The sequence below is a fragment of the Rhinolophus hipposideros genome (assembly GCF_964194185.1).
Source record: "Rhinolophus hipposideros genome assembly, chromosome: 14".
NCBI classification, from domain to species: Eukaryota; Metazoa; Chordata; class Mammalia; order Chiroptera; family Rhinolophidae; genus Rhinolophus; species Rhinolophus hipposideros.
Genome location: NC_138060.1, coordinates 10,567,773 through 10,587,306, shown reverse-complemented (window position 1 = coordinate 10,587,306; position 19,534 = coordinate 10,567,773). Strand labels below are relative to the sequence as shown.

Below are 19,534 nucleotides of genomic sequence, written 5' to 3'. Positions count from 1 at the left end.
GTATTCCTGTAAGGCCCTGAGCTTAGGGCCAATTTTTTTAAATAAATAGGTATTAAATATTTGTTAAATAGGTGTCAGAGACAGATTAGCACACAGCTGACACTTTTTTCTTTACTACTCAGATTGAAAGAGAATTGTCAAGGAAATGCCTTTCTTCCTATGTTGCTCAATGTTATTAATTGCTATGTCTCATGTCAATGATAGATGACCCAAACTTCAGAAAAGCTGGGCGTAATGTAAAACCATTCGCAAAACACGGAGCCCAATGTCCTGAATTCAAATCTCAGTTACTTGCAGCAACTTGGACACATTATTTAACTTCCTTGAATCTGTAAAATTGCATTTTACAGATTTAAAATTTAAACTGCATTTACTTGATGCAGTTATTGTGAAAATCAAATGATCTTCTATGATCACGTGTTAAAAACTGTAGATATTCTCCAGAAGTCACATGGCATTATTATTAGTCCTTTACACGAAATAATGAAATAGTAATAAACCTGTGAGTGCACAAGAAGTTATTGTATCCTGCCATTGCTTAGCTCTTCTCTCTTCCAAGCTTGTAGCTCTGCCCTGAGCTGGGCTTCTCTGTCTTGCTGTTTGATTCCTGTGTTCCCTGATTCACAGCTTCATTCTGGGATTTCTGAAAACTGACTCAGTAACATGAACCCAGTTGCACTAAGGGTAAGAGTGACTGGTAGGACTGCCCAGTTTCTGGTCTAGGCTCTCAGTGAAGGTGTGAGGCACAGGAAAAAGAGCAAAGCCATCAAGGAGGCAAACCAGATAATAAAGTCATTGGTGCTGAAATACTGGGAATATTTGCTGATAGATAAAAATGAGAAAATGACTGTGTTTACCAATATCCAGTGGAGCTGCAGTGTGCCACTCTCAGGGAGAGGTGGAGATGGATTTACCCGGTTCTAAAACATTAAGTTTTCTGTCACCAAAGATGAGTCCCTTTTGTATGCCTTGGAGTGATCCAGGACAAGCATCTTTAATACATTAAATTACTCCCTAGTAAAAATGAGTTTGCTAATGGTAAATTAGGAGACGTGGAAGCAGCAAAACACACCCAACAAATGAAATGGAAACAAGCCACCCAGCCAGCAGTAAGCCAGTCTGCTCCCTCTGTGAAGAAATCTGTTTGCTTGGATCAATGAACAGATATTTAAAACATATTGCAGAAACACAACCAGATAGTACATCAGTGTTTTCGGTACAGTGAGACCAATAGCTCAGAGCACATTTTATAAACACTTAATGAACTATGGGCAACTTACTTAGCCAACTCACTTAGCCCACTTGGGCTTAGTTTCTTCATCTGTAATATGGGGTTAACAATGCCTCCTCTAACTACTTCTTTTTATTATTATTTTTTTTAATTTTTATTGGGAAAGGGAACAGGACTTTATTGGGGAACAGTGTGTTTTTGCCAGGATCCATCAGCTCCAAGTCAAGTTATTGTCCTTTCAATCTTAGTTGTGGAGGGCGCAGCTCATGTCCAATTCCAGTTGCCGTTGTTCAATTTTAGTTGCAGGGGGCACAGCCCACCAGCCCTTGTGGGAATCGAACCAGCAACCTTGTGGTTGAGAGCACGCACTCCAACCAACTGAGCCACCTGGGAGCTCAGTGGCAACTCATGGAAGCTCATTGTCTTCATTCTAGTTGTGGAAGGCGCAGCCCGCTGGCCCATGTGGGAATCGAACCGGCGATCCTGTTGCCCAGAGCTCATGCTCTAACCAACTGAGCCATCTGTCTGCCCCTCTAACTACTTCTTGGGGATTTATGGGAACCACTTAGATCCCAAGTCTGAGATTTTTTTGGATGCATTAAAGCACCTTCCAAATGGCAGCTTCTCCACGCTATGGGAATAAATAACACAAGCATAGCTTTCAGAAGATACCTTCAAAAGTTAACCTGTGCACCAATATAACCCAGCAGTAAGTGTTACCAATTTATGTCTTGAGTTTCTTCTATGCACACTCCATCTCTGCTAGATAGACAAGGAGTAGCACTTGTAGGATTCTTATCTGCAACATCAGAAGAAAGTCACTCCTCAAGTGTGAGGCATTACCTACCCTGATACAGAAGACGGTTTGAGGCAGACCATTAACACGGCATTATACATAGATATAGATATAGATAGACATAGACATAGACATAGACATAGAATAGATACAGATATATATGAAACAAAGTTATTTCATATGTAATTAAACTTCAAGCCTTCTGCTTAGGTCATGCCAGTATTCCTTTAAAATCTCTCTAACACTCCTTAATCTTCCTTTATAACAAAGATCCCCAGCTCTAAAGCCTTATGCAAACATCCCCAGCTAGAATTTAAGGTATTTTGTTTTCACTGTATAACATTTATGTATGTTTGCAATTTTCTTCTATCTCTAGCAAGTCATATTGGTTTAACATTTATAATACACATATAATTTCCTTCTAGGATAACTTACTCATGTAAAAAAGTAATTTGCTTTAAATTAAATATTAAATAGTAACACGGGAGGTATGGATAAAATCAAAATTGTTTAGGTAGTTCCAAAATGACTAAAACGTAGAGAACACCAACTAAGGTAATTATCCACATAGAATACACCAAAGAGCATGTTTTCTCCCAACTTTTCAGAAAGCTCATGATATGCTACAATAGTCTAGCCCGGCATTAATTATAAGTAAAGTATTTGACCTGCCTATGCTTCAGTTTCCTCGTAAGAAAAGCAAAGCTAACAAATACCCTTGCTGTAAGATTAGTGATATCTATAAGTGTTTAGCAAAGTGCCTAGCATTTAGGAAATATGGGCTCGCGAAATGTGGGTGACGGCAGCTAGTGCTACTGCCCCTGATACAGCCATTAGTTTGAATCACGTTCTGGACACCCTGCCACTCTCTACAATGCTCTGTGCCCTGGGTGGATGCCATCACTGGGCTCCCTGCCCTCGGGGTTCCATTTGGGTTTGGCCAAAGGGAAGCCTTCCCAGGAGATTAAAAGATGGAAGGAAAGTGGGGTCAGGGATTTGCTCCCTCCTCTCATTGTCTCACTCCCTAAAAGTAACCTCAGATTCAGGTTTAAACCCAAAGCCAAAAACTAAAAGCGTTCAGGATAACATATACTGTAGCTAGAAGTTTTGGCATAGTCTTCTCATCTTCACACTTTTCTCAGTTATAGGAAAGCTGGCTTGAGGCTACTTTCTGAAACCCCGTGATGCAAAAACTCTCAATTCTAATGACATTTATAACTTAGTCTAATTATAAATCCTCACGCTGCTGTTAAGGACAAACAGGCCATCTGAAGTTTCTGGCTGTGAGAGCCATTGATATAATCAATCAGTGCCCTCATCACATTGCCACGTTGTTTTTATTTAGTCTACATATAAATTATGTTTTAAAAATACACACACTTTTGTAAAACAAAATAAAAATCACCTCTAATCCTTCCAGCATGACTTGGTAAATTCTTATACAATGTTATATATATACATGTACATATACATATACATATACATATACATATACATATACATAATTGGGACCATTTTCTTTCATTCATTCTCTCACTCAACAATGTTGATAACTCCTCTTCTACCCAGGCCCAGCAATGAGCAGGGTAGACAAAGTCTCTGACTTCTTGGAGCTGACGTCTTATTGGGAAAAACAGGCAAACAAACATATTTTCACTCTTCACAATCATCTTATGAAAAAGACACCATTACTATTCCAGTTTACCGGGAGCTAAACTGAGGCTTCAAGTAGCCTAGCAAATTGCCGAAGCACACACAGCTAGAAAGGAGCAGAGTTAGGAGGAAACCCCAGGTCTATCTGATAACAGACTGAGTTCTTAGCTCCTAAATAGCTTAGTACCACATACTGATCTTTCTTTACAAAATGATACTAAGGACTAAAAAGTTGAATTAGCTCCCCAAAATAACATATTTACTCCAAGGACATAGTTTTTTGACTTCAATCATGAAGTTGATTTGTGGAAAATGATTCATTACTATTTTGTCATATTTAAGTGAAGCAGGACACTTTGGAGTGTATTTGTTTTAAATAAGATGATCAATATTCCTTAAAGCAGACATGAGAGACAGTATAGAAAAGTCAAGCTCAGGGTCCTAGAAACAAACAGCCCAGTTTACAATCCTGATTCCTTTACTTACTAACTCATGACTGAGCAATTTTATTTAACCTCTTCATGCCTCAGTTCCCTCAACTGTAAAACGAGAACAGGATTAGCATCTATTTCACAGTGCTGTTGTCAGGATAAAATGAGTTAATACATCACACTTAGAATAATATTTTGCATGTAAATGCTCAATAAATGTTAGGTATTATTACTATTATTATTTTAATGAATAAGTCTAAAAGTTTGGATATTATTTTGTCCAATTTCCAATTGAGAGGTTTTCACATGACTCTGTCGTTTTCTTAAAGGTTTCCCCTCCTAAAGGCCTTTTAAAAAGTCTATTTCTAATTATGAGTATAAATAAGGACAGCTATTAGCTCATAGTTCAAATTATAGGGTATCTAGAGCCCCAAACAAATATGTAATATCAAGAGAGCAGAATCCATATTTTGTATTTTTAAAATTCCCCACAAGACCTTGTTCAATACCTGGCATATTACTCAAAAATTACTCTTTAAATGAATTAACTAAATAGGTACCAGATTGAACATTAACAGAAAGTTGTATCTGCCATAGTCAACCTGTCCCATTCATTTGTAACAATTTCTCCAATTTCTAATTCAAACCTAAACACTTGAGTCTCTTTATTCCAAACTTTCTTATTGATGTTAAACAATTGTAGATATTGTATTTGATTGCTGGTTTGTTTATACATCCATCTTATTCCAGAAACAACTTAAGATGGCTTTCATGAATATATGAAATTCAAAATGGAATTAATTAAAAATAAGAAGGAAAAAAACAAGGAAAAGGAAGGACGGATATATAAACAGCTAGGAATAGGGTTAAAATACCCATGCCATGAAAACCCTATAAGTGAGTCACAAATTCCCCTAAATTTTCTAGAGCCAACATGAGAAGGTCAACTAGTGAGTTATATAATTTCCAACAACCACTGGATGAAGAGATCAAATATTCGGAAGATTCAGCTACTCTTGTAATAGGCGCTTTAGGGCATTCTCCACAAGAGTCATACCTAACAAATACCACTCACAATAGCATCTTTAGAGTATAAGAGTCCCCTCAGCGTAGATCTGATGAAAAGTCATTCAGTCACACCACAAGGAAAGGCAAACCAGATGTGCGGTGCCCTTAGGTAGGAAAGAAACACGCCAAGTTATTCCTCAGGGGATTATCATTTAGAATAAAAAAGAAGTCTATTTCTGCTGGTATATCAAATTTACTATGTATTTTCCTTTCCAGGTCACTGTTTTTAATATTCTAGGTAAGCGTATGGAACATCTTTGTAGTAGTCAAGCATTAATACAGTAAATCTGGGAGCTTGTCCTATGGTCTGCTTGAGTCTTGGATACTGACTCCCCACACCCCTACCCCTTCTGAGTCATGAGGGAGGATATGAGAAGTAGCCCCTTCCCCATCAGAAACTTGGAGATGTTTCTTTAAAATATTCATCCTTTTACATTGTGGAGATTTTGTTTGATATGAATAAAGAATCTTCTTTTCCCTGAACTCATAGTAGATGGTTTTCTAAGTCAGACAGGTCTAGATGTGAATTCTGGCTGTGGCACTTTCCATGTGTTATGTTATATATCTGGGTCTCGGTTTCCTCATCTTTAAAATGGGCATTAAAATACTTTTTAACATGATGTGTATAAGGACAATTTCATATAAAACCTCTCACCCATAAAAAAGCACTCAAAACATTATACTTATTATTGTCTCCTACTTAGCACAGTCCTAAGTCCTACACAGTCCTGTGTAGATAATGCAGTTTTCTTGAATGAATGAATGAACGAATGAATGAATGAACGAATGAATGAATAAATAGTACCATCCAGAAGTCTTTATCAATCAGCAAATCTGTCTAACTATTTGAAATCATTATGCCATGGCAGTTAAGAGCATGGGCTCAGGAGTCAAGTTGCCTGGGATTGAATCCTGACACCATCACTGACTAACGAGGAATCTCAGACAAGCTGTTCAACCATTCTGTCTGGGTTTTGTCATCTGCAAATGGGATAATGATTGTAACTTCCTCACGGAGGTGTTGTAGGAACAATTAGATGAGGGTTATTAAGTATTTAGCATCACTCCTGGGAAATAGTAAGCATTCAGTAAGGATTACTATAATTATTTATTTTACAGAAGTATAAATATAATATCACAAAACCTTATTTGTTTTTTCAACGTTTCCCGGGTTCCAATGCTTTGGGATCTTGCAGCTGTATAAACGAAATGATTTGTTTCTAAAATTCACACTTCTTTCAGTGCTTTATCTTTCTGTTTGTTTCTGTAGGACTTCATCGTTACCGTGGTCTTTTCGTTCTTGTGGTTGGTGGGTTCATCAGCTTGGGCGAAAGGACTGTCTGATGTCAAGGTTGCAACGGATCCCAAAGAAGTATTGTTACTGATAACAGCTTGCAAACAGTCATCCAACAAATGTTTGCCTGTCCACAGCCCTGTAATGTCCAGCTTAAACACATCTGTGGTATGTGTACACTTATGCTTTACCTCCAAATCTTTGTTTGCCAGTCAAGAACATTTGCCTCCAAAATGAGTCCAGGCTGACAGGTGCTATTTTACTCCATGTGTAAGATGATCCTTTGGCCTTGAAGTTTCCATTGTCAGAACCCATAGATTTCAATGCTGCCAATATGGAGTTCTTAGTAAGGGACCCAACTGGCAGCCGTTGCCTGGATGACAGTCAAGTCAAAATTCTATCCCAGAAACAGAGATCAAATCTGAACTTTAAGGCTGAAGCCTGCCAGAAGTTAAACAGGAATATTTGATACCATTGAGATTTCCCAGGAAGAAAACATGGTTCAAGCCACACATAGTTAGAATACATCCAATTGATTGTCTGAAGAAAAATACGCAGACCTAGTACAGTACAGAAAGAAATCCATCAAGTAAGAAAGCACTGATACTTGTTATGGTAATTTTTATCTTCTCCAACATCCCATTTTAGTTGCTTGATAACTTCAGAAAAACTGAACTGCAGTAGTTGAACAAAGGCAAATGTGATCATCAAGTGGATAACTCTTACAGGAAGACAGACAACCTGGCAGATAGCAGGGTTGCTAAATTGGCTTCTTGTTTATGAGCCTAAGAACTTGTGTCATTTCAAAGAAAGAAACTGTACCTGAGAAAGACAAAAGCTATAATGGCAGCAAAAAAACAGTAGTTATCGAAGAATAAATGGCTCAGCAGTATTTGCTGAAGGAACAACACTTTTCAGCAATCACTAAACATAATGATCTTTGTATCAAGGTTAACTTATGTTTCTATAGCTTTCTGAAATTTAATCTGAGAAGACACGTGAGAAGGGAAAGAGGATTACTAGTCGGCTCTGGATGGTTTGACTATGAATCTTGGTTTGGTAAAACAACAAACATGGACATAAACTCTTTATGCGTGTTTCACAGTCATTTTTATTTGCTGCTGCCCACACCTGTGGATGAATATTTTGAGGCGTACATTAAAATATATCCCACTGCTTCTGTAGTTTGTTTATAGGCAGCACTTAATGAAAGTAATTGAAACCATAATCTCAAAATCTAAGAGAACAGACAAAATCATTTGACACATTTTGTTAGTTTAATGAATAATCTTCTCTATACGTCATGACAGCCTGCATAGTCCATTTAGTTCCACTTCTGATGTCTCTAAGAAGTTTTAGACTAGGAGATAATGAGTTTTGAATGAGAAACAATGTGACGTGTCTCTTAAAACTAAAACAGAGACTGGATGGAAACCAAATACGGTGGGGTGCTAAGGACAGGACTGGTTCTGTTATAGCGATGGATCCATATTAGTTAAAGGTCTTCCAGTTCCTGAGGACAGAAAATTCAGTTCAAACTGGCAAAAGCAAACTAATCCTTCCAGTCTGTCCTTTGCATCTCCACTGCTACTACCAATGTCTGTAATGCATTAGAACATTTGGGCTGCAAGTCACAGAGACTGACTCTGGCTAACTTCATCAGGAAAATATCTTTGGAAGGAAATCAAGTAGCTCAGAAAATGGATGAAACTTGAAGAAACAGACTCTAAGAAAGCAGGATCTAGGACAGGGCAAGGGTTCTAGAGGTCAGATGCCGAAGAATGGTCTTACCAAGTCTCCATTAATGACAAGTTGTATCTAACCTTGCATTGCTCTGCTTAAAATTCAAACTTCCAGGAGAGAGCTCAAGTCACTTAACTGCAACTTGGCTCTGCAAAGGCAATCAAATTTCCATTACCAACAGCAGAGGAAAAGTATATTAATCTGCCAAAACACAACAATTTTTTTCATTACAAACTCATTTGGCTTCAAATCATGTTGAGCTAGCTTTTGACAATAAGTGAAAGTAATTGGAAAAACACTGAAAATATGTCTTTCAAGAGCAGAACCTAGTGCCAGGACCTGGGAACCTGGCAAGAAACTGGACTGTTCTCATCCTCCTTCCCTCATCCCTCATTCCTTCTGCATGTCTGTTTCCTTATTCTCCCTTTTCAGATGGATTAGTTTCTCTTTTGCCTGCTCACACAAGAGAAGGTAGCCACCCTACAGTTTCTGAGTTTGTATTTCTTTTTTAAAGACATCTTAAACTGAAAAAAATCACTCAGGTCCAAGCCCAGATTTCTGCTAGAGAGACTCTCCTTAGCCCGTCTTGGGCCAGGTGTCTACCTTGGTCTCATCAGTCATGTCTGGGGGATTGGCAGAATTGTGTCACAGACACGTGGCTCACGGAACCCAACTCACCCGGCAAGCGTAGGTTTTAGAGGAGCCAGACACATACTGCAAGAGATGACCACTGTAAGTTAATGGTCCAGCCAATAACTATATTTTCTACCTGGGTAACACACTTACTTTCTTCAAAGCACTTTGGCATCTATGATTTCACAATGACATTAGTGGATAGGTATGCCATCCAGGTGTTTCACAAGCAGGGAGCTAAGGTAAGGGATGTGCTTAAGGTCCCCCAAGTAGTTACAGCAATGCCAGACTAGAGCCCAAGTCCCCAGTGCTGCTGCTGCTACTCAAAACAGTGAAGGGCAGAGTTTTGCGATTAGTGTGGCAGGGTTAGAATCCTGGCTCTACTACTTAGTAACTGACTGCCCTTAGACGAATTAACTAAGCTTTCTAAACTCAGTTCCATCATCTGTGAAATCTACAGGTTTTTTTCATCATCTGTAAAATGGGGATGTTATATAAGAGACATTGAAAGGATTTGATGAGATAATACGTAGGTACTTAGCACAGCACCGTGCCCAGCATATGACAAATGTTCAGGAAGTGCCAAAGGAGAGCTGCTACTAAAATGCACTCATTTCCTTAAATTTATATAGTGTTAGTGCCCAACAAAGGGGGGAAAAGAGTGTTTTTTATTCTCTCAACTTTTTTTTCAAAGGTTCACTGAGCACAACTCTTCTGTCCCTAATTTCCACTTCTGTTTCTCCAGTTTCACCGTAGGCCACCTGGACATATCTTTTCAGATAATCAAGATTTCACACACATGCCCCCTTCTTTCTCATGCTACGTAGAGTCTCTCTTTATGTTGTTCCCACACCTGAGCTTGAATCAAAATCTTTACTCCAATTTCAAATGCAACAAAACGACAAGAAAAGATTCAAGGGCTATGTGCCCCCAAAATGTGCCAGCCAAGAGATCTGTAATATCTCTGTGGGGAAAAAAAAGAGTCAGACATCACTGTTCCTTAAATGTACCCCAGGAAAGCTTTGTTTATGTCTTACTTTTAAGTTGCATTTCCATGATTTCTAGTTTCTTCTGGAGCATTCCTTTTTTAGAAACCAAGTAGCATCGGGGAAAGAAAGAGGCCAAGGAGTAGAAAACAAAAACTTACATCTCTTTCTACCTGAAAAGATTCCTTGATAAATTTTTCTACTCATGTATTGGCTTATACTTACAGAGGTACAATTTAATCAAGATCTCAACTTTGATGGAAAATATCCTGGTTACTGCACACATGGTTAAAAGATCCTAAATGTAAATTAGAGTTTTGTAAGTGATTATCTAATTCATTTTGACAATGTGACTATTACACTATTATAAGTGCCTTAGTTATGTTTTGTATCTCCCTCAGCAAGGAGCCTAGAACACAGCACAAAATAATGTTAAATAAATGTGAGTTAATATTAAAGGAAGGAAGGAGGTTAGAATAAGAGAGAAGGAATACGGAAGGGAGGGAGGGAGGTTTGAGCAAATCAGTCTTCAATTAGATCAATTAGGTCCTAAATACTCCGTTTCAGCCATTGTCATCTATCAAGAATATGGCCTCACTGTCAAAGCCCTGCTTCAATTTGCTGCAGCAAAACAGTCCTCTGTCAACAATTCATGGAAAGGTTTTAGAAAGCGATTCAGAGCATAACTTACCATCAAGAAGCATTTACTGATGCACCCTGCACTGCTCATCTGCTTTAGGGGCGTCCTCTTTAATCCTTACAACTATTCCACAAGGAAGGAATACTTTTTTTTATTTTATATAATGGCAGGGGGCGGGGCTGCTGAGGTCCAGAAGCTAACTGCCTGTCTAAGATCCCAGAGCAAGAAATGGCAGAGCCCAGTCCACTCGGATTCCAAACCTTGTGGGGATGACTCCAAGGCTGATATTCAGTTGGTGGGCCTGAGCCACCTGCTGCTAAAATATTGAAATGCTTTGGTAAGGAGGCCCAGTTCCAAGCTCCTAAGGCCCTATACTTTGACTATACTAGCCCACCCCCTCCCCCGACTCTCACCCTTAGGGCATTCTGAACCACCCACCATCCAGCAAACCAAGGGAAAAATTTTGACCCAGCAAGGGACTTCCAATACCCTATTCCAGAGCTGTGGCCCCTGCCCAAGCCCATTTTGGATGGTCAGTGTCGTGCTGGATTGGCTACTAAATATACTTTAACGTCATCACAGCTTTGTATCATACTATCGTTGTATGTCTGCAATATGGGGCTGTTAAAACTGACAGCCCGTGGTTAATTCCCAGGTCAACCAGTCGGCCTTCGTTAAGGCTGCAGAACAGCTGTTCTGTTTGGGACCTCTTGCAGCAGAGAACAGTTCTGCTTCCATCACACCCTTAGGCCCTGGGGAAGTAATGCCTGGCCCTCTGACTCACCCTCCAACACATTCCTGGAGAATAAGATGAATTTCCATAGGAAAGTCTTTCACCCCGTTCTTCAGAAAACATCTTGGGCTTCTCTGAAACGTGTGTTTCATTCCGCGCCCCGTTTCAGCGTTCACTTACAAATGAGAGGCACAGCATGTACAATTACTCAGAGTCAGCAGCCTCTCTGCATATCGTGCATGTGCTTATCTGCGCACACCTATACCGCTAACCCCATACTGTTTCTTTAAGTTGACTCTTTTGTATCATTACAATCAATAGAAAACTAGTATATCTAGTCATAAATTAATACACCATCGGTAAAATGAAAATACTCAACCCTGTACTCCTTGAAGATATCTCACACACCATGAAGAATACCTCATTTGGGGAGATAATGACAATTTAGGTAAAGGCTCAGGCTGTGGAGTCAGACAAAACAGGGCTTTGAATCTGGGGTCTACTACTTACCGAGTCATGTGACCTTGAACAAGATTTTTACCCTTGCTGAATCTCAGTATTCACATCTTTAATGTGGGTATAATAATAGAACCTTCCTCTTAGACTAGCTGAATCAATACACAGAAACCCCTCTATGCAGTGCCTAATATACAGTATGCGTTCAATAAGAGTCAGATATTTTAAATGAAACGAGTTTCAAATGAAAATTTGGAAGATGCCTTAACATTGAAGTGAAAAGTGACCTTTCGTATTCTGAAGGAATTTTCTGAAACAGATTTTACTTGTCCAGTCTATCAACCTTTTTGCTTTGATTCTCCTTTAGGTCTTTGGATTCTTGAACTTTATTCTCTGGGCTGGAAACATCTGGTTTGTTTTCAAGGAGACCGGCTGGCATTCCTCAGGGCAGAGATATCTTTCAGACCCAATGGAGAAGCATTCTAGCAGCTATAACCAAGGCGGGTACAACCAAGACAGCTATGGGTCCAGAGGTGGGTACAGCCAGCAGGCGAGTTTGGGGGCATCCTCCGATGAGTTTGGCCAACAGCCCGGTGGCCCTGCCTCCTTTACCAACCAGATTTAAAAGGGTAGTACTTGCATTCTTCTGGAGGTAGCCTCACCACCTTCCATGTCAGTGGCAGGAGAATTTTTTAAGAGTTTCAATCACTTATTAATGCAGAGAGTGTTGAATGTCAATCAGAGATCTGGAATCCTCCTTAAGGCAGAAAGGCCTGTGTCATGAGAATTAGTACTTAGAGATGAGATGACATGAGGAGATACATTATTCATCACAGATGGCTAATTGGAGAGTACCTTGTTATATACACAGTCTTTCATGGTCGTTTTGTATGTGTGTTGAGATAATGGAAACATTTTATAGCTTCAAGTCTCTAGTATGTAATATGCATAAAGTAAATTAAATAGCATTAAGTTTTCCTATGTGTTTTGATGCAAAAGACATTTTAATGATTTCTATAAGATAATTTGGTGTATCCCAATGTGCATGTATTATTTTGTTAGCTGTAAGCCCTAATAGGATTGTGAGTCTCTAAATATTTGATTCAGACAGTTACTGTATTTTATTTTTCACTTGATGAATCAATGCTTATATGATTTAGTGCATGAATAGGCATTTTCTCACAAAATGAACATTTCAATGGTATTTATGAAAATTTTCCAGTTTGCACCATGAATTTGTTAAATGGACATTTAAAGAAATATATTAACTACTATGTAAACTTGACAATTTGTCTCTCTGTCTTTACCCAATTCTGAATGCATTGTAACTAAGGTTTGAGGTTCTTTTTTCCCTGTTAGTAGATATTCAGTGTTAATATATGGTAATTGCCCAATATTAATTCTATTTACTTAGCTAAATATTTACATTCTTCTAACTTTCAATGGTATTTTGTGACTCTTATCCTATGCACCAAGAACAGTAGACTCAATAACTGTGTGTATTAAGTGCTGTTTTCTTAGAATAATAGACATGCAGATATCATGCACCATAGTCAAGTTATTGTGTTGACATTAATTTATAAAGGATATTCTGTAGAACATGCAATACCAGCTAAACTTTTAAATCCTATTTATTTGTAAAGTTAATATGTTCTTAAATCCAGGTATTAAAAATTCTCAAGTCTCAGCTCAACTTATTAATTACTCATTCTGATTTGAAAGTTACCCATAAATTAAAAATTACTTCCATGAGCCACTCCATATCTCAAGAGAGTTCTTATAAAATAACCCCCAGAATGTATGTGTTATCAAGAAAATGCCAGTCTTTGCCTCTTTGTTTTAACTCAGTTGAAAGACCGGGGCCCAATAGTGAGGGTAAGCTGAACATCTGAACTTCTAGATAAAAGTTATCATCAATGTAGAAACTCATTGTGTGATCTGTGATGTTGGAAATCTTTTAGCACAATATAGCCTGTGTCTTAGATGGTATCTGTAACCAGTTTCTGGATCCTGCTGGATAAATCTGTATTGTGATATCTATTTGACCTTAATAAAGTTATTGTATACAGTGCTGGCTGGATGATGGACAATCGCAATAGAACCTGGTTGGCTTTAACAATGAAAAAACAAGGGGTAAATGTGCAGTGTTTCCATTTTTTACCTCGTCCTTGTTTTACGAGCCCAGGAGTGTTCATTCACTCATTTCACCATTCTAAGACCATCTGTATACCTTCACTATGCAAGGCCCTGAGGATATAACAGAGAGCAAACACAGAAACACACCCTACTTCGAGAAGCTTACCCTCATTACGAGATACAGACATTAAAATATCCTCGTCCCAATTATGCTATGTGCCACAAGAGGTGTTAGGATTCCATGAGAACATTTATCCGAGGGATCTGAGCTAGTTAGGGAGGGGCCACGGAGCTACGGGCCTGAAGACTGCACAGGGTTTCACAAAGACAGAGTGTGAGAGGAACCAGCCCAAGCAGAGAGCAGCCTTGCGAAGCTCTCAGATGGTAGGAGGCAGGATGGCTGTGTAGGGTTGCCCGAGTGTAATGAGGTAGGGGGCTTTGTGAGAGAGGGCACTGCTGATGGGTGCATGAATGAAACCCTGTGTGGAGACTATGATCAGGAACGCCATCTGTAACCTAAAGAAGCTAAGCCGGAGCACCAAAGGGTTTTAAGCAAAGGAGATACATGATGCATTTTGAAAAGATCCCAGTGGCTACAGAGTAGAGAGTGCACTGAAGGAGGAAAAGAATAAAGGAATCCTGGGGAAAGGAAACAAGTCTTGACTCCTAACACCTATTAGGCAGTAGACTGGGAATGGGGGGGGGGGAATGGCATGAGTGGTACCCCCTCCATCTCTCATTTCCTGGGATGGTGGCTGCATTTGACTGCTTCCTTCAGCACTATCCAGGAGGAGAGGGTGGTCTCTGCTTCTTATACTGTCATGTACTCTCCAAAGCGAGGAAACCCTCATAATCAGCAGTTGTTTTTTACCAGTCTTAGCAGTGCCAAAGTACATGGGGATTCTGGTCAGCGGGAAGCACTACCTGCCTTGGTTGAGATGAACACATGCTTCCACAGTCTGCTGCAGATTATCAATGAAATGCGACTGTAATCCAGTGGGGATGTCGCTAAGCTGTTTTTATTCCTTCTGGTTTCAAGAAAAGAGCAGTAGCTCTGGCCTTTGAAAAAGGAGAGTAATTAATCAGTGCAGCAGGAGAGCCTAATTTGGGATCTCAGCTTCTCTGCTCGCTAGCTATACTTCTGCTATGACGTCACCTTCCTGAGCCTTGGGCCTGAGGAGGCGGGAAAGCAGACAAGTAGAAGCGTGGGCTCTGAGATCTGACCACCTAGGCTAGAGTCCCCGCACTGCCATTCACTTGACTTTCCTTTTACTTCCTTGAGGCCTTCACCAAAGCCCTGAGACTTTTCTAAAGCCACAGCCTAAAGGCAAGTGCAGCCTGAAAATGTAAGAGAGTTAACCCCCCAGGAAGCATCCTCAATCCTGGGGGATGCGGGCAGCTCAATAAATACCTTTGGCAAGACGCTTAACTTCTCATTCATTCAGTTGCCCCATCTCTACAGGCAAAGGTAGTAGCTGCACGGTTGGATATCAGGGTGAAAAAGGTAAGCCTCATAAAGGCATGGGAACAACAATGTCTGGCACATAGTCGGCACTGTCTGAGTTTGGGTTCCCCTGAAAGCAGGGGAGGGTGATTCCAGGAAGCAGGGATGAGGGAGGAGAAGAGGGAGACAGGCAAGGAGGAAAACCTTGTCTCAGTGCCATCAAGATTTCTGAGTAGTGCTCAGAATGGCTCCAGCAATTTCCATCGAGAGGCTGGCGTGTTTATCTACCCTTGATTGAGATTTGCCCAAAGGGGTGGTAAACTTTCCCAGGTTTTTCAGGTTGCGCTTGCTTGTCGACTGAACAGACTCCTGTGATTTCCGAGAAATAAGCTTTGCGTCCTAACCACTATTAGGCAGTGGGCTGGGGGGTGAGAGGAGGGGAACTGGTGTGTTATCACTTCCCTCCCCTCTCCGATTCCTGGGGACAGTGGCCTGAGAAAGGATAAAGGGGCAGCCCTGGAACATGCGTGCATGAAACAGGTCACCTGCAACATGAGCAGGAACTATTCTTCACACCTGTGGCTGCAATGAGAGGCTGGCCAATGGAAAGAAACATAGGGCATCAAAATGATCCCCTTCAGTGATCAATGAACGTTACTATTATCACTTAGTCTGTAAAATGGGGATGCAGATAAACCCACCTCATCGGGTCATGCGGAAAGGGTGATGAACTTTATAGCACTCTATAAATGCTAGTTGGCTGTGGAATATTCACGTATAAATCTACTCCACACTTACATAAGCCTGAGTTTTTATAAGTCAAATTTCTAATTGCTCTGAGATGAGCAAAATCCAGCTCCTGACATCTTTGAGCAAGCTTGAAAGACAAATAATAGACACGTAAGCAAACCAAATATATAAGAATAAATTTTGATTAATGCTGTGAAGAAAAATGAGGCACAACGGTGGGGCAGAATGGAATAGGGTGGTTAGCACTGGTCTCCCTGAGAAAGGGACGTTTAAGCTGAGACCTGCAGAATAGGAAGGAGTCAGTTGCGGGGAGAAGTTTTCAGGCAGAGAGGAGAGCACATCCAAGTACCGAAGGTGGGAGACCTGTGCCTGTGAGAGAATGAAAAGAGCAAAACGAGTGGGGACATGACATGTAAGGGAGGGGTCAGGAGTTGGGCTGCGGACTGTGGAAGAACCAAATCATGAAGAGCCTTGTAATACATAGGAAACAGATTTTATGCTAAGTGGGAAGCCACTACACAGGTAAACAAGACAATAACATGATTCAATCTGCAGCTTGAAAAGACCCCTCTATCGATTTTCTGACATACTACAGTTCTGTTAGATGTCAACATTGGGGGAAGCTGAGTGAAGGGTTCATGAGACTCTAGGTACTATATTTATAATTTCCTGTAAATGGAGATGCTGAGAGTAGGTTGCTGGGGATATAGAGTCGAAGAAGATAGACATTATCCCTGAGCTTGTGGAGAGGGCATGTACAGATGATAAAAATATAAGATAAATTCAAATAGTGATAAATGCTAAGGAGAAAATAAAACAGGATGACACAGAGGAAAGCATAGGCTTGGAGGAGGATGGACACTGAAATGCCAGACACCCTGGAATGAGAACACGGCAGTCTGAATTAGGATGGGGGCTCCATCAGTGTTCAACAACAGCTTAGGCTGGTTCTTTGATCTTACGTGTTGGGTTGGGGAAATCTTCAATCACTTACATTCAGCACTTGTCGTTTGCTGTTTAAAGATCACAACACCTATGATTTCATTCAATCCATTCAACAATCCAGTGCAAACGTAGATGCCATTTGAAACTGAGCATCTTAAATTGAGTTCCCCCAGAAGTATACTCTGAGACAAGAATTCAAGTCTCAGTAAGGGGTTGGGGAAGTGAACCAAAGAAGGGAAGCGAGCTGATAAATGCTGCATTATGGAGAAAGTTACAGCTGTATGACACTGGGGCCCAATCCCCCTGGAGAACATGAGACACAGAGCAGAAGCTCTCACAGATAGCACCACCAAGGGCAAAGGACCACCACGACCACCAATGCCTGTCAGTAACTAAATGGCTGCTGTCAGGAGGTGAGGGTTCAGACCAGGCTGTGTGTGGGCCACGTGGCTGTAGCAGACCGGGACAGCTGACGCAGTGGAGCAGGCGCTGGCCCATGGGAGTCGTTCTGTCAGCATGCATGCCGTGGTGAGTTCCAGAGGAATGGGTGGCCCTATGACAGTGTCTGCCACACGGAGTTTGGCTTTGCTACACCAACTTCATTAGTCCAAGAAATGAACTACAAATTAAGTCTCTTTCCTGTTAGTCCGAAGACATTATTTTCTATTAACTCCCAGTCTACCTAGCACATATATGTGACTTTAACCTCAGTTGCCATGTGATTTTATCTAGCTGTCCAAAGAGAACAATTTTTAGTAACAACTATAAAGTAATAAACTAATATGTATTGAGCACTTACAATGTGCCAGCCACTGAGCTAAGTATTTTGCATTTAATCATGACAGCACTGTGAAGAGGTGCTAGTATTACCCCTAAATAAGAGTTTAGAAGATCAAAGTTAAGAGAAGTCAGACGATGACAAAATCCTTGTGATCACGTCCGCTAATAAAAATAGTCCCTAATTACTGCTATTTATCGAGCATCTACTCTGCACAGAGAACTATGCTTCATGGTTTATAGCCATTTTCCTATGGAATGCTCACAGGAAATGCAAGATAAAATATTATTTCCATACACACTGAGGAGATGAGAAAATTGAGATTCATAAAGATCAGATAACCTGTTGGCTCAGGGTTACTGAGCTGGAAGTGGGCAGGCCCCAAATTCAAATCTAGGTCTCTGTGTCCAAAACCCCTTGCTCTAAACCACCTTACTAGACCCCAACATGCTACCAGACTGTTCCACTACATTTTCAGCCAGATGTGCTTTGTCTGCTCTACTAGGCACAATGAACAAAGACGCAGACCCTTAAGCGCTTCATTTGACCTTCCACAGAGATGTTGAGTCCCTAATAGATGGAAAAATAGCTTTTAGCGGAATAATTTGCCACTGTGAATAAAATCAGACCCAATTCACTGAATAAGTTAAGTCATGAAGATGGCTAACGGTCCAGCTGAAGTAAGAATGATTTCTTAACATGCTTGGAGTCTGAAGCTTCACTGAGTTTGGGGGCTCAACTGAATGCTCTTTAAAACCTGTTGGCTGGCAGCAAGAACTTCCAAGGATGGCCCCGCCACTGGGACCTACCTCCATGAATAATGTACACTGGAGATAAAAAGCTAAGATGAGAATACAGGAAGACTTCCTGGAAGCCCTGTGTTTCCATGGAAAATATTTAAATCTAGTTCAGTTTTCACTTAATGAGCAGGCCCCCACTAGTGTGCCCTGGTTTATTGAACAAAACACACACAGGAGGTTGTAATAAGTCTCATAGGATTTCTGGTGGCTAAGAAAGGGTTTGCCTTTGGCCTCTGCTCTCTTGTTCGTAGTTTACAGCTTAGGAGGGTCTAATTGGCTTGTGCTGTGATCAACTCACTGGCTCATATGAACTTGAAGTCATCTCCCTACTTATTAGAAACAATCTCGTGTGACATGTCGCCTGCTTTCATGCCACTTTGCTGAACACAACAAGAAAAGCAAAATACAAACCCAACAGACTTCTTATTTCAAATATTTTCCCCTCTTTCCTATGAACTGACATTTTTCCTGGATATTTACTCCTCTGGTCTTTTCAGACGTTCAAATCTATTCTGATTGATCAGCAGTGTCATATGTTACTTCTAGGACTTAATACATTCCATAGCTGACATGTTGCTCTGAGATTTGCTGCCCTTTTTACAAGTGGTTTGTTATCCTTTCTCCCCTGATGCTTCTAGACCTGCCACTAAGATTTCAGAGTTAGTGATGATATACACTTTCTTCCACAGAACTTAGCAGCATGATGCCGCATGCACTCACAAGGAATGCATTTTTCCGCACAGCCAATTGCCTCAGATGAGACCCGAGGTCCAGAACTGAGAGCTAGTTTGCATCTTTAGGCATTGGTAGATGTTGTCATTAGCAGAAGAGTGTGGAAATCAACTTATAGTCAGGTAGGCTCGAATTCAAATATTGATTTCATCACTAAAACCAGGCTGTGTGATTCTTGGAAAGTGCCTCAACATCTCTGAGCCTTACACTCTTAGTCCATATAATGGCAGATAATGATACCTTCCTTTATTAGTTTTTCTGACTGCCAAAAAAAAATTACCTCAC

General features: G+C 40.4%; 1 protein-coding gene across 2 annotated transcripts in view; it reads left to right on the top strand.

Annotated features, from left to right (window-relative positions):
* Positions 1-13,735, top strand: part of SYNPR (synaptoporin) — a 296,011-nt gene extending 282,276 nt beyond the window's left edge. For both annotated transcript variants that reach the window (XM_081072256.1, XM_081072257.1), the window contains 2 exons: positions 6,450-6,641; positions 12,032-13,735. In XM_081072256.1, coding sequence (XP_080928382.1) covers positions 6,450-6,641; positions 12,032-12,289 — 450 coding nt within the window. In that variant the 3' untranslated portion in view covers positions 12,290-13,735. The remainder of the gene's footprint in view (positions 1-6,449; positions 6,642-12,031) is intronic.
* Positions 13,736-19,534: the final 5,799 nt, after the last annotated feature.